Source organism: Linepithema humile, chromosome 4, assembly GCF_040581485.1.
Source record: "Linepithema humile isolate Giens D197 chromosome 4, Lhum_UNIL_v1.0, whole genome shotgun sequence".
Lineage (NCBI taxonomy): Eukaryota > Metazoa > Arthropoda > Insecta > Hymenoptera > Formicidae > Linepithema > Linepithema humile.
In genome coordinates this window covers 8,263,460-8,279,232 of record NC_090131.1, presented here as the reverse complement: position 1 = coordinate 8,279,232, position 15,773 = coordinate 8,263,460, and the positions used below count along the sequence as shown (strand labels likewise).

At 28.6% G+C, this 15,773-nt stretch overlaps 1 protein-coding gene and 1 long non-coding RNA gene across 3 annotated transcripts; one reads left to right on the top strand and one right to left on the bottom strand.

Moving 5' to 3' along the window:
* Nucleotides 1–5,244: 5,244 nt before the first annotated feature.
* LOC105668187 (uncharacterized) lies at nt 5,245–12,257 on the top strand. Its single transcript, XR_001100043.2, has 4 exons — nt 5,245–6,366; nt 6,535–6,648; nt 7,186–7,518; nt 8,519–12,257. It is a non-coding gene; the product is annotated as an uncharacterized lncRNA (long non-coding RNA).
* Nucleotides 11,081–14,630, bottom strand: LOC105668186 (uncharacterized). Of its 2 annotated transcripts, none has more exons than XM_067354375.1 (9): nt 14,264–14,630; nt 14,001–14,181; nt 13,486–13,922; nt 13,250–13,375; nt 12,810–12,953; nt 12,692–12,733; nt 12,377–12,609; nt 12,094–12,262; nt 11,081–11,348 (listed from the first exon to the last, which is right to left on the bottom strand). In XM_067354375.1, exons 5-9 carry the CDS (start codon nt 12,949–12,951, stop codon nt 11,251–11,253), a joined length of 684 nt encoding a protein of 227 aa, XP_067210476.1. In that variant the 5' UTR covers nt 12,952–12,953; nt 13,250–13,375; nt 13,486–13,922; nt 14,001–14,181; nt 14,264–14,630; the 3' UTR covers nt 11,081–11,250. The 2 variants fall into 2 exon arrangements, with proteins under 2 accessions (XP_067210476.1, XP_067210475.1); XM_067354374.1 differs by having other exon boundaries at nt 12,810–12,980; nt 14,264–14,629.
* Between the last annotated feature and the right edge of the window lie 1,143 nt (nt 14,631–15,773).

Here is a 15,773-nt window from a genome sequence, read left to right as displayed (position 1 = left end):
TTTGAGCCTGATTGGGTTTGGACCAACTATTTAGTACCATAATACATTGCTTTTTTAAGTATTTTATACCTCTGACTCGTCAAATAAGAATTTTATATTTTAAATCTGTGAGATTCATCCGTAACACATAGGGCTTGTTCGTTTTAGCTGCACTGGGGCAGCTCTGGGTCTGCTCTAAACAAGATAATACAGGACAAACTATTTATCTGTCCTGTATTATCCTGTGTAGAGCAGACCCAGAGCAGCCCCAGTGTAGCTAAAACGAACAAGCCCATAAACAGGGATTTTAAACGGTTAAAATCTTTAACTGAATTGCGTTTAACCTTGCGGCTTATATTTATTTATATTAATTTTAATTCTGTTGTCAAGGCGTTGCTCGCCGTTTGTATGTTTTCACTGAGGATGGCCTCAATAAATGTGCTGAAACGTCTGCGATTATAATTCGTTTTATTAATTTAAGAGCACCTAATACCTGGCTTTGGGCTTGCATAGTTATCATATTTAAATTGATAATTGAGTAATAAAGATTGCACAGAATCTTATTATTTATTCATAAGTAGAGTGTGGAAATGTACTTTTGAATTTCTGTTGTTTTTTTCTGAGAATTTTCTGAATTATGCTTGACGTGCGGATAAAGATTAGTTGTGTTTATCCACAATGCCAAAAGTAGGCCCTTATCAATGGAAAGGAAAAATAGTGACCAAAAAAGTGTATGAAAAGAAACTTCTTCAACAACAAAAAATTGTTTCTATCCATTTTAGTCACTTAAGGTGATCCTAAAGTGGTCTGTTTTACCTATTTTTTTCAAATACACTTAACTTTTTTTTGACAAAATGTTGCGTCCGCGGAACGAAGTATCGCACACGTCAACAGAACTGGCGGAAATCAAAGAACACTTTATTTATGTAAAACAACACACTTTAATAAGAACAATAACTTGAATGAATACAACGAGTAACCGGAAATTCAATTAAAAGATCAGAGCCGTCGCACACGTTTGCCCGAGCAGACAGCTTCCGAAAATCTGACGTCTCACAGTTTATTTACAAACTATCATAGACACGTCTAAACAATATTACCATGGAGACATTATTTATAACATTTCAAAGTTGCTAAGAAACAGCTTCTCGTTGAATGACCGATCGATAATATCGATCGGTCTCTCAGCTGACTGCACGCAGCATCAGCGACGAAAAAGCCTGGGCGCAACACTGCCCTTCCTTCAAAATTGTCGTCCCGACAATTGTCTTGGCTTAATGAGTTGACTGTAGTCTTCATGTCTTCAAGTGTTGATTCCAGGGTGATATTACGACTTCCTGCTCTACCCTGAGCTACTGCTACAGGTTACCAAGCGTCGAAATTCCCAATCAAACACCTTTAGTATCATGAAAGATTTTGTCGTCAAACTCTTCAGCGTCGATTCCACACCTATATGGTCTCTTGCTCTACCCTGAGCTACTTTTGCTGCAGGTTACCGAGCACCATCTTCAGTATCCAATCGATTTCTTTTTTCTCAAATTTTTCTAGTTTTTTCTGCTTTCTAATTTGGACAAGAGAGGGGTATTTACCGTGGACCCATCGCCGTAAAAAGGACTTCTCTGCGTAAAAAGCCCACTGCTTCGGCATTCTCCCTTCGGCTCACGGGAAAACCACGGCTCAAAAACCGTGAGCAAAGCAGTCTCCTATGAAAGCTTTAAAATTCTTTTCTCTTTTCCATTTTTTTTTTCTAACTTTGTCCTTATTTCTTCTTCCAAAATTTCTTTTCCTTCCTTTCTTCAAATATCCTTTCTCCACTTCCTTTCTTCAAATATCCTTTCCACTTTCTTTCTCCACTTCCTTTCTTCAAACCTTTAAACATCCTTTCTCCACTTCCTTTCTTCAAACCTTTAGACATCCTTTCTCCACTTTTTTTCTTCAAATATCCTTTCTCCTCCTCTTTTCTTTTCAGAAAACTCTAAACAGAAATTCAAATAAGCAGAATCAAATAAACAAAATTAATTTCTAAATACATAAAGAAATTAGTTTTCCATTTTTTTTTATTAATACAGGTTCCATAAAGTCACGGGTAAATTCGTTGCAAATTAAAATTTTTATAACTTTTGATTTCTTCAGTGTATCGATTCCGGATTTTGTCATAAGTCTCCGAACATATATAAGAACAATCTGTAAAATTTTTGTTAAATTCCTAATATTTCAATAATAGGTACTAAACATCTTTAAGAAACGATTAAAAAAACGTTTTTTTATCCACATGCAAAAAAAATGTATCTTTTCTCACGAAATTAATAAAATAATATATTCATATGTATATAGGTTTGTCTAATGGCAGATTCCGGGACCATGTAAAAAACTCAATTTTTTCAGTATATTTTAATGCGCTACAACATTCTGAATCTATTGCAACAACAAAAAATTAAATTGTTCAATTTATTTTTCAAAATATTTAAATTTGAAGTTTTCCAAGACATTCTATCTAATGGTAGATTCCAGGACAGTGGTTATTTCCAGGATCGTCTTGGAAAACAAATATGTCTAACGGCAGCTTCTAGGACTGTCCCGGAAAACAGATGTCCAACGGCAGATTCCAAGACATTATATACAACAGGAACTTTTTTAACACTATTAAATTTAAATTTTATACAAAATAAAAAAATTGCACAGAAAATAATATCTCGCATTGTTCCGCTGCAAAAATACAGCAGACGTCGCAGTGAAATCTGCCATTACATAACATCCTTCTACAAAAATACTATTTGTATTAAAGAATGTATACAGCGAAATGACTTCATATTCTAAAATATAAAAATTTGTCGTATGTCCTGAAATCTGTCATTACATAATCAAAATCGTTTTATTCGTTCTCTGATAGAACGGCAAGATTTAACGCACGGCGAAAGACTATATACAGGGTGTTTCATAATGTCCGTGCCAACACTCGTGTGCGGGTAGAGTGCGGTAAACTGAGTAGAAAAGTCCTTTATTGTTTTGCAATTTTTGCAATAATAATTGAGATATTAATTAAAAAGGATTAACGAATAATTGCGCGTTGCACGCGGCTAGATTATGGGCTGTACACTTTAAGCGTGACAGCAACGAGGATCGCACGGCAACGAAAAATAACAACGCATGGCAAGAGCATGAGTAATACATGTTGTTATTTTTCATTGCCGTGTGATCCTCGTTGCTGTCACGCCTAGAGTGTACAGCCCATGGTCTAGTCGCGTGCAACGCGCGATTATTCGTCAATCCTTTTTAATTAATATCTCAATTATTATTGCAAAAATTGCAAAATGGTACAGGACTTTTCTATTCAGTTTACCGCATTCTACCCGCACACGAGCGCTGGCACGGACATTATAAAACACCCTGTATACAGAATAAAAAAAATTTTAATTATTAATATATTATTTTGTACTGTTTTTCAAGAAAAAAACATTCCACAGATGTCATGGAACTTGCTATTATATACACATTAGAATATTTATTCGTTTTCTGCTAAACGACAAAAGATGTGGACAATTTCATAAATAATCGTGAGTAATTAGTACATTATGAAGAATCCTTCATAATAGATATATTACCCAGACAGCACAACATATCTAAAAGACGTCCAAAGGATATCTCGAAGACGTTTTTGGGACGACAGGACGTCCTCTGGATATCCTTTGGATGTATTTTGGACATGTGTGCTGTCTGGGTATATAGATTGAAGAGTATATGAAATGTTATTTCGTAAAGCAAAACAAAAATTTGTCCATGTCCTGGTACCATTACATAATTATAAATAATATTTTCTTATTTTATAACTAAATAACAAGAATTAATTTATTGTGAAAGATTTTTCCAGCGACAGTTTAGTATAGATTAAAAAGTATATGCTATATATATACGAAACGCTTGGCACTGCAACACATTTGTCACATGCTGTAGAATTTATACATAATCATTATACATAATCATTAAATATGTTTCTAGTTTTATGGTTAAATGCAAAAGTTAATGCGTATTGGGGAACCTTTTCCATATAAAGTTCAGACAAAATTGAAAAAATTTCTAACAGCAACACACTATTTCAGTGTTTTCTAAAAAAAAGATAGTTTGCAGACGTCCTGGAACCTACCATTACATGCTTATAAATTATATTTACTTAGTTTTTGTTGAATGACAAGAGTTAACACACTGTAGATAGTTTTTACAAAACAAAAGTTCCGTATAGATTAAATATGCCTCGAAAAACGTTTTACTTCACACTGTAAAAGATAAAAATTTATTGCATGACTTGAAATCTGCCATTACATTGCTATAAATCATCTTTACTCATTTTATAAATTAGTCGTGGGTGATTAGTGTATTGAGGAAGATACTTCACAGTAGAAATATCATACAGATTGAAGAGAATATGCCGTGAAATGTTATCTCGTATTGCAAATAAAAAATTTGTTCATGTTCTGGAAACTGCCATTACATAATTGTAAATAACATTTTCTCAATTTATAATTGAATAACGACAGTTAACTTATTGGGAACGATTTTGTCAACAAATGCTTATAATATAGATTAAAAATTATATACTACGAAATGTTACTTGGCACTGCAAGACAGATATTTGTCACATGCAGTAGAATCTGCTATTATACTGCTATTATAATCATTAAATATGTTTCTAGTTTTATGTTTAAATGCAAAAGTTAATGCGTACTGGGGAGCTTTTTCCATGTAAAGTTCAGACAAAATTGAAAAAATTTCTTACAGCAACACACTACTTCAGTGTTTTTAAAAAAAAAAGGATATTTTGCAGATGTCTTGGAACCTGCTATTACATGCTTATAAATTAAAATTACTCGATTTTTATTGAACGACAAGAGTTAACACACTGTAGACAATTTTCACAAAACAAAAGTTCCGTATAGATTAAATATGCCGCGAAACGTTTTACTTGACACTGTAAAAGATAAAAATTTATAGCATATGACTTGGAATCTACCATTACATTGCGATAAATCACCTTTACTGCTATTACTTTGTTATAAATCATTTTCTGCATTTTGATTAATCGTGAATAGTTAATGCGTTGTAGAAAATTTTTCACATATATACGCGAAATAAAATCTGTTTTTCTTATATGAAAGATTAGGTAACGGTCTTTAAGGGAGAGAAAGGAGAGTCTCGTATGAATCGCTAAAACGAAGGTGATTTTTAGGAATTTTTTTTAAGAAACAATGCAACAGATTTTTTTTTAACTTTTTGGTGTTTTATAACATATATTAAAAAATAAAAAAAAATTTTTTTTGTTTAAAAATAATTGATTATAGAGCCACTATAAACAAATGTTGACGCAGCCTCGTCACTGGAGTTGTGAATTGGCGGGAGTTGTAGCGTCTTTTGCACTCGTTTGAAACAAAAAAAAAAAATTTTTTTTTTTTTATGAAATTATCTAATCGATGAACCTAAAAAATAAGTAAAAAGTTGAAAATTGAAAAAATGGCAGCACTTTAAAAAAAAATTGCGATTTTGACCCACAAAATGTCAAATGTTATTTATGCAATAAAAATTGTTTAAATTAATTATTTTACTAATTTTATAGGTTCATCGACAATTTATATTATTAAACTACATGTATACACAGGGACAACTCGATTGATCGAATAGTTTTTGAGTAATCTTTCCCGCCAATTGCCAAAAACTGGTTTCGAGAAAAACGCGTTTAAAGTTTTCGGTATTGAAAAGTAAAAAAGAAAAGTGTAACAACAAGTTTAAAACTGAGGCTCCAATTTCCTGCTTCTTCGAATTTCACACTTTGCTTGCACTCTCCAAATTGCACTTTCAAATAAGTACTTCCGAAAACGCGCCAAAAACAGTTACAAATTCTATAATCTTATATCTTATGTTACCGTTAACCAAGCGCCCCGCCGCGCGCTTGTATATCTGCGCGCAAGAAATGGGCTGTGGACTCCTTAAACTTCAAATTTTGTTCTGTAACTTTGGGAATATATTTTCTACATGGATTACTATTGATTAAAGCAAAAAAAAATTTTTCAATTTTTTTAACCGGTTACACGAGGCTTCCCCCTTAAAGCTTTCTTTTTCTTTCTAAATTTGCGGCATTTTTCTAACGCTCTGAGTCGTCTATGTCTTACTGCATCTATGGTGTTAACCTACGTGGTGATTACTTTATTTCAATTCTTTTATATGCAAAGAAATATTTAAAGTAAGATGTTTTCTTTAGTCAAAATTCACACTAGAGGGAAAGAAAAAAAGTTATACAATTAGTTGAAACTTGTGAAATAAGAAATAAACGAAATGGAAAATGCTATATTAAATTAGGAAACGGAATGATATCTACAGGCAAGCTTCTTTGCAGTTTAGGTATGCCTATTAAAGTTTTACAATTATTTCTTTTACTTTTAAGTGTAATGATATTTCAAAGTGCATATAATATTTTAATATAAATACTTAATGTTTACTTGTGACATTATGGGTTATAAAGTTTTATAGGTTAGAATAATATATGAAAGAGATTTTATTTATTTTCAGACGATAAACAAATATTAATAGATATACAAGAAAAACTAACTAAAGAGTCACCAAAAATTTTATTAAAAAAAACAAATTGAGTAGAAAATAAAAAATCATTATTTACGTCTTTTGGTATGTATATTAAAAAATATTTCAAAGTTAAGATTTACATATATAATATATATCTAATGTTACCTATTTGACAATATCTTGTAATAAAAATGACTTTATTTGATTATCTAGCAAACACAAAGGAATAGTAATATAATATTATAATTAATGTTATAATTTGTATTTGCTGGATAGATCTTTTGTCAATTTCCACAATACAATACTATTTACTAATTGTACTGTTTTTTAAAATATTTATCTTTTAAATATCACATATGCTAATTTATACCTTTCAAATAAAAATTTTATTTTATAATTTATTTAATTTGTGTTAAAGAAAATTCTTATTAATTTTATTGGTACTAGTAGGTATATTTTATTCGCTTTGTAATTCTTTATTTTAACATTACAATTAAAGTTTTTGCAAAATAAAATATTTATATGCTTTATACATTGATACATATTATGAACTACATATAATACAATTATACATATAATTAAAAGGAAATTATTAATAGAAAGCAAATAATTGTTATTAAATTATTAATCTCATTGCAGATAAACGTTATCTTTCGTCCAAAAGAAACGATACATCAATTAACAAACATCAATCCATTAAACTTTCTATTTAAAAGAAAAAGGAAAATATAAACTGTGATATATTTGCAAAGAACAAGTTGCTGAATACATCTATTTTAGAAAAAAGTCTTGATTCTTTTTCTATTACGAATTCAACGAATTTGCCAATAAAAGAGAAACCTATTTCTTTAAGAACATTGACAATGACGTCGAAGCCATCTGTGTCCATAAATAATACTTTATTTATAAAAGATAAAAATAAAAAATTTTGTACAAATTTACAACAGTTATTCTCTGATTTAGAAAGGAAAAGTATGTTAATGTTACTTTTACACATTTATACTTTACATTATTTAAATATTTGTGCGAACATGCTTATTTGCATATTAATGAATGTAGAAGTAGTAAAATATTATTTCTTTAATTTCTATAAATATTAATATATTACAAAATAATTCTGAATTGGTCAGATATATCAAATAAGCTCTTTTATAATTCTATTATAATTCTATTATATTGTAATGATAAAATAGAATATTCAAGTTAGGTTTTCAAATATTTCATACATGTGTATTTAAAATTGGTCTATTGTAGTTACAATATAATTGTCTATTTCTTTAAAATAATATATTTATTTTGAAATAATGCAAAATACATATAATATATATTTTCGTGTAGTCTAGAATTATTCTAAAATATAAAATAATTTAATATATATATATTTATTAATATAAATATTTAATTTCTAATATTTTATAATTATATAATAAACTGTAAAAACTTGTTCAGAATATCTCTGTTAATACTGTTAATTCAGGATAAATTTTGGATAAATACTGTTAAAAATAATTTTAGTATAAAAATTAATATAAAAATTGATACAGAAACATTATTTCAGAATTATTTCTACAATTTTTTAAAATAAAATTATTAATGTAGAATTGTATAAATAAATATTAAAATTATATAATATTTAACCTTTTTACTTACAATTAGTTATTAATTACATCGTTCAATTATATGTCTTAGTTTAATTTTTTTTATGAATAATCAGTCTAAAAGTAACAAAATAAATATTTTTTTTATAAAGCTATAGTTTATATAAAGCAAATATATATAAACTGTGATAACTAAATCTGATATATTTAATATTATATATCTATATAAATATTTATATACGATATAAAATATGACATTTTGTATTTTTTCGCAAGAAGGCACCATAAATCTTGTATGGCACATGAATGAATTGTATCATTGTCTTAAAGATATAATAAGAACATAATATGATAATAAGTTTTCTTTCTTTTAGATTGCAAAAATGAGATTAATGATCGGAACAAGACTAATGAAACTAATAAGAGAGAGATTAATGATAAAAATAAGATAGTAGAGATTAATGTGGTTAATGATAAAAATGAAACTGATGGGATTAATGTGATTAATGGTAAAAATCAAAGTGATGAGATTAATGATAAAAATGCGATTAATGGTAAAAATAAGACTGATTAGATTAATGCGATTAATAAAAATGTGATTAATGAGAAAAATAAGACTGATGAGATTAAAGTAATTAATGATAAAAATAAGATTAATGAAATTTATGATAAAAATGTAACCAATGAGATTAATGTGATTAATGGTAAAAATAAAACTGATGAGATTAATGATAGCAATGAAAATAATGAGATTAATGGTAAAAATAAGACTGATGAGATTAATGATAAAAATGAAAATAATAAGATTAATGATAAAAATGTGATTAATGGTAAAAATAAGACTGATGAGATTAATGCAATTAATAAAAATTTGATTAATAATAAAAATAAGATTAATGAAATTAATGTAATCAATGATAAAAGTAAAATTAATGAAATTAATGATAGAAATGTAACTAATGAGATTAATGAGATTAATAATAAAAATGAGTCTGATGATAGTGATATAGAAGATGATGATTCTAATTTCGTTCCATCTAGTCAAAATGAAGAATTTGATGAAACTGAATCAGACAAATACATTGATAATAAAAAAAAATAATAATTACGAAACAAGAAATAATTTCTGAAATTTCAGAAATTGCCAATCAATTTATAATAATAATTCTAAATCATCGCCAAACAAGTCTACATTAGAATTTTTAAATGAATCTACAAGTCATGAAGAATCTAGAAATCAATCAAAAAATTCATCTAAAAGTGATTCCATTGTAAAAGAAAGAAAAAAACTAATTGTTGCAAAAGTGACGATTTATATGTAGAAGAATCTCGAGGACGAAAAGAAGATAAAAAATCTAATTTTTGTGTTTATTGTAATACTATGCAAAGTAAAATTGCTCACCACTTTGAATCAAAACATGCTAATGAAATAGAAGTAAAGAAATTTTTGATACTACCCAAAAATAGTTGTGAACGGAGAACATTAATAGGTTCTTTAAGAAAGAAAGGAAATTATAAATTTAATACACATTCAGATTTAAATGATGCTACTATAGTTGTAGTAAGAAGACCTAATAATAAAACAAAGCTGAAGGGATCTAATTTTTTACCATGTCCTAAATGTGGAGGACACTACTCTAAAAATAACCTTAGACATCAATTCCGTTTATGTGCTAAAAAACAAGACACATTTCGAAATGTAATGCAATTAACACAAAGTGCTGCAAAATCAGTCCATAATCGGGCATGTGTCAAATTAAAAACAAGAATAACTCCAATAATAAGAGAGGGCAATATCCGTGATTTGATAAGATACGACTTACTTATAATATTGCACGGCAATTATCTTTATCAGAGGCATAGATTACAACATCAAGATGACCATATACGAGCGCAATTACGACTTCTTGGTCGATATTTACAAGAATTAAAAGAAATTGAACCACAAATAAAAGAACTACAAATGTTATTTGATCCAAAGCATTATGATATTGCCATACATGCAGTAAACATTCTTGCTAAGTACAATGAAAATACTGAAACGTATGATGTGCCATATAATGCTTCATGTTTAGGAACAATGCTTAAAAAATTGTGTAAGATTTTAATTACGGAATGCATTAGGCAACATGATAAAGAAAAACAAATAACAGTCGAAAATTTCAAAAAAATCTTGGAGATGGAATATGGTTATACTGTAAACAAAACCGTTGCAGAAACATTATCTACAAAAAATAGATACAAAAAGGTTGAACTTCCACAATCATCAGACATAATAAAATTTAATCAGTATTTAGAAGAAAAGAAAGCATCTAACATGGAAATATTACAAAATCAATTTTCATTTAATGCTTGGAAATCACTCTCTAAAGTAACATTGATTATTATACAGATTTTTAATCGGAAGCGAGCAGGAGAACTAGAAAGAACTTTAATAAGTGATTATAAAAATTCAATTAAAATAACAGACACAGATAAAGAGTACAAAAAATTACAAAAATCAGAAAAGGAAGCAGCTAAAAATTTACGATACGTGGAAAATTAAATCGTACCGTACTTGTTTTATTGAACTCAAAGATGACGGAATCAATAGAAACAATTTTGAAATATCGACAGTTGGCAGTTGGCAGGAGTATCATTTAATAATCCCTATCTGTTTGGTATGCCAAGTAATAATGAAACAAAATTCATATATCTTAGAGCATGCAAGTTCCCAAGGAACACATTGTAGTCAAAATGACATCATTTTGACATCAAAACTACATCACAGCAAAAAAAGTCAACTGATGATTTTTGGTTACAAAATTTGACTGTTTGTTGACGTCAAAAAATCGTCCTAGCAATATGGCGAATTTTCCTTTATTATAGTATTAGGAGGATAATTGTTATTATTATTTATGATAATTAAATTTATAAATAATTGAAAATATAACATATTATTCTGTAAAATATGTGAAGTTTATTGATATTTGATATATATTAATTTCATATATAACTATTATATCATTATATTATAATTATATATTATAATTAACAATAAAAACGTTAAATGTGTTATACATATATAATATAAAAAAATCAGCAGCATGTATTTTCTTGCATGCATTTACACCACTTGCTGAGCACTTGTATTAAACCAGCGTTTCATATAGTTGTCGGGTTTGCTCAGATCAGTTGTGTTACCAAACTTCTGTAAAATAGTGGCTGCAAAGAAATATATCATTATATATTTAATAATTTTTTCTATTTTAAAATACAATGGAAAAGTGTTATTTAGAGGATACAGTTGGAGATTTAAAAATATGTTTTATCATGCCCGTAAATACATCGTTTTTTTAACATTAATTTTTTATTTCACAACACTTATTAGAAAAAAATTAATTTAAATTAATTAACAAAAAATAAAAAGTAAACTTATTCTTAATCAATTTAAAAAATTAGTTGAAAAAATCAAATTTAAAAACTTAAATAATTAAGCAATTTTAAATAATTAAATAAAGAAATAATAGATAATAATTAGTATTAATACAGAATACAAAATTTTAAATAAACTATTCTAATTTCATTCAACTTTTTGATAATTTTTTCAATATTATTAAAAAAATAATTGTTTTACGTATCTCTACTCCAAGCATACCAAGATACTAAGAGAAGATACTAAGAGAACTTAACAGCAAAAACATAAATCAACTTGTATATAATTTTCGTATATAATTTTATTTTATATTTAATATTATCTTGAATTCATAAATAAATAAAGATTGTATAAAAAATCTTTAATTGCACCACGAATAAAAAAAGGTCTTATTTTGACAATTATAAATTGGATTGCCTAAAAGTTAATTTATATCAATTGTATTTTAACTAAAAAGCTTTCTTGGATTCTCTCAAAATGTGACATACTTCCTTAAATTTTATTTGTAGAATAATATATACAAAATTAATTTACCTTGAATAGCTTCATATGTTTTGCTGCTATTAAAAGCAATTTTTGTATTTTTAGTGCCTCCCCAGCTAATAAATCTGGCAAGAAAATTTGAAATAATTTTTGGGAGTACAGACTGCACAGCAGCAACTTCTGATTCTCGGTTTTTTATTTTTGCTGCGAAAACATCCACCTGTACAATTTTATAGATTTATGTTATAAATATAATTTTAATTTTCTCAAAACGTAACAAAAATAAAACAACTTCATTTTAGGCGACTAGAAAGAGAAAAGACTTGAGATTTACCACGTATGTAAATGCATTATCATCTGCAAGAATTTCTTCCAGATTTTCCCATTCCTTTTCTGTACGTAAAGAAAATGCGGGGATTCCGTGTGGTCGCGTCAATTTTACTTCTTCTGGAAAAAGCTTCTTTATGATACGATCTAATTTGACTTCTAAATGGTCAAGCTTGACACGTATTTCTTCTTGCACTTGGACAATATTGTCAATAATTTCCGATGTGATATCTGTACTCTCTGAAAATGACATTCATAATTACTTAATCTATTCTAATTTTACTTTGTAATTGACATGGAAATAAAAACATTGAGTATTTACCGACATTTCTTTTTTCCTTCTTGTGGAAGAAGCTGCTAGAACCTGACCAAAAATACATTGTGTATAATTAAATTATAATTGAAAACAAATTGAATAATTAAAAATAAGATATTCTCACTTTCCAAAGAAAAGTTTGCAGTATCAATCGACACTGAGCTCTCACTGTTATTAAAAGCTTCATCATGTTCCTTTTCATCTTCTACTTGATGCAGTGTAGAATTAATTTTATGTCTTGTTAATATTTGCGTCGCGAGCAACATATCTGAATCAGAAGTCATTCCTGAAGAACCTTAAGAAACAAAGCTTATACTGTCTAATTTACAGGAATTTCAAAGTCAAGTTGTATTGTTATCATATTTCCTCTTTACATTCAAAACATATTAATAAGAAGTAAGCAAATAACATATTTTTTTTATGTTTAGCGAGCCTTTCTTTTTTATTTGTCGCTATTTACATTCTGTGAATGGTGGCGTAAAAAAGAAATGCTCGCTCAATATAGAAAAAAATAATCAGAGAAATACGATAAAAATACTTTTGCAAACAAAAGAAAAAGCTTACTATTATTATCCAATAAAGCTATAGACTGATTGCAGGCAGGAAGATTTACATATTTAGATGTACATAGAAGATTTGCAGTATTTACATTTTCTTTATCTGCAAGACTCTCTCCATAGTTCAAAATTTCTGTAACAACATAAATCAATTTTGATGTGTTCGTATAACTCATACAAATATGACAAAAATGAGTAGAAACTATTATGAATCTTATTATAAAGATTTAATTTTTTTATTACCTTTTGATGCTGATCTTTTAGGAGACACTTTATCATTTTTTTCTATTTTTGTTAATTTTTTCACAGCCAAGACTTTCTTTCTTGTATTTGAATTAGATTCATTAAGCTTCAATTTTTTTGATTGAAGATGCTGAGCTTTTAATACAGCGAGTTGTTCCCTGATATTTTTTGAGGCAGCTGGTAACTATTTACTTAAGAAACATCCTGACAGTCTTCGTTCTCTGTATCTTGTATCTCTCGACGAGATCTTCCTGCAATTTGCCGCTTACGTTTTGTACATATATTTTCTGGTTGCCAGTTATCATCATCAGAACTCTGAATAAATCTGTCTGGCAGTTGACGCTTTCGTGGTTTTTCATAATCAGTCTCTACATTGGAGTCAATAGGTTCATCTTCGGCAGCTATTATAGCAGCTTTATGAGCCAAGTTAAAAGTTTCTGTAAACACGAGAAGAAACAATAGTTCAGTATCCGTAATTGAACACAGTGCATAAAGCTTATAGCTAGGCTACTTACTGTAACTGTGCAAGAACTCAACATTAAATTCTTCCCAATCTTCTTCCGCTTCTACAAGAGACATTAACAGTTTTGTAGGCTTTTTGGATTGAGTAAGATATCGGACCTTTTCTTTACATTTACTCATCCACTTAGTTGCCACCACGCATATGCCACCATCCGGCCAAACAACGACTGAAAACTGTCAAATAAAACTGTCAAAATCAAAATTGTGAAATAAAAGAAGTAAATAAAATAAACAAGGGAACATTTTATTATCATACATTAGAAGTAATAATGCCTTCCAGCTTAAGAATTGTGGGACATGTATATCGTATCAACACATAGACATTCAGAGCGGTAATTCGTTTTTATATTTAAGATCTGTTATATTTATGAAATCTGTAGTACAATCATCGATGCTGTGCAGCTATTTAATCGGTTAAACGGAATCTTAAGACGACCCAAAACCATATTTACCATATAACCATAAGACAATCTTAAATATAAGATCAGATTATAAGTATAGACCATAAATAATTAGAACGTCAAACAGTTTGGTATTTCTTAAGGTCATTACACATGAAAAAGTTGTAGTCGTAACCATAAGATTGTAAACAAATGGATCAATAAAGCATTTTCACAATGTAATAAGAATATTTCACTGTAACTATCGATTTGCTTACAGCCCTATGATTACAACTAGAATTTTTTCAAATGCAAGAACTCTTAGCATTTAGCATATGAAAAATATATATGTATAGTTAAATATTAACAATAGCTTATGTAATAAACAAAATAATTAATAAGATAAACATTTTCACGTTAAATTAGAAAAGAAGTAAAGGGTTTGTATAGATACAATTTTTTGAAGTTCAATATCTCACCTTTATTTTGTTCTTGTCCATGAATAAGCGGAATACATAAATAATTATTATTATCGACAGGAATGAGAATACATTTCTGAAGTACTTGATTAAGAGACCAAACTTTTTCAGCTTCCTCAAGTTGCGATACTTTACAGATGCCTATGTCAGTAGATTGAATAGGAAATGTAAAAAAGTCACAAATTTTCTTAAACCTATGTCCATGTAAAGAAGTTTGTGCGCCACGAAAAGCACAAGTAATTTTTGTGAGAACAACTATCTCGCTATTTTTTGATTTAAAACAACAATCAGCTTCAGATGTAGAAAGTGTCATTCCATGCATGGTCAACTTGAAATAAATCTCTTCATCGCCTTCTTCGCAACATTTTTTATTTAATTTAATGTGCTCTTCGTCGATTGTGTTTTTCTGCATGAGTCGGCCTCTTCTTTCAAAATCTCTGTTGTAAAGTTGTTGAAGAGGCATATATGGTGCTCTTAGGCAACGTTTGATGATGCTCAAATAATTTTAGTATTTAAACGCACTGAAATTACTAAGAGCTAGATGGGTACGGCATTCTGTAGCTAAGTGACAAAGTGCATGTATATAATAGGTGATAAATTCTTTTCCAAAGATATCTGCAGCGTGATGAACAAATGAATGAAGAAGGAAGTCTGCTATTTGAATCATACCGTCCATTTCAACTAAAAATGGGCTTGAAAGAATATATACTCCGCATTGCAGAAATAAGTAGTTTGTGTATAGATTTCGATCCAGCAAACTGAACACTTTTAAACCGTCGTACAGAAGAATTCTTCTAAATTCTGATGCTTTGTATCTTCCAAAATACGATAAGTTGCGAGGTCTTCTGCAAAATTCTACTAGAATATAATGTTTAATTTCATCAATTGCTGTAGAAACAGCAGTTCT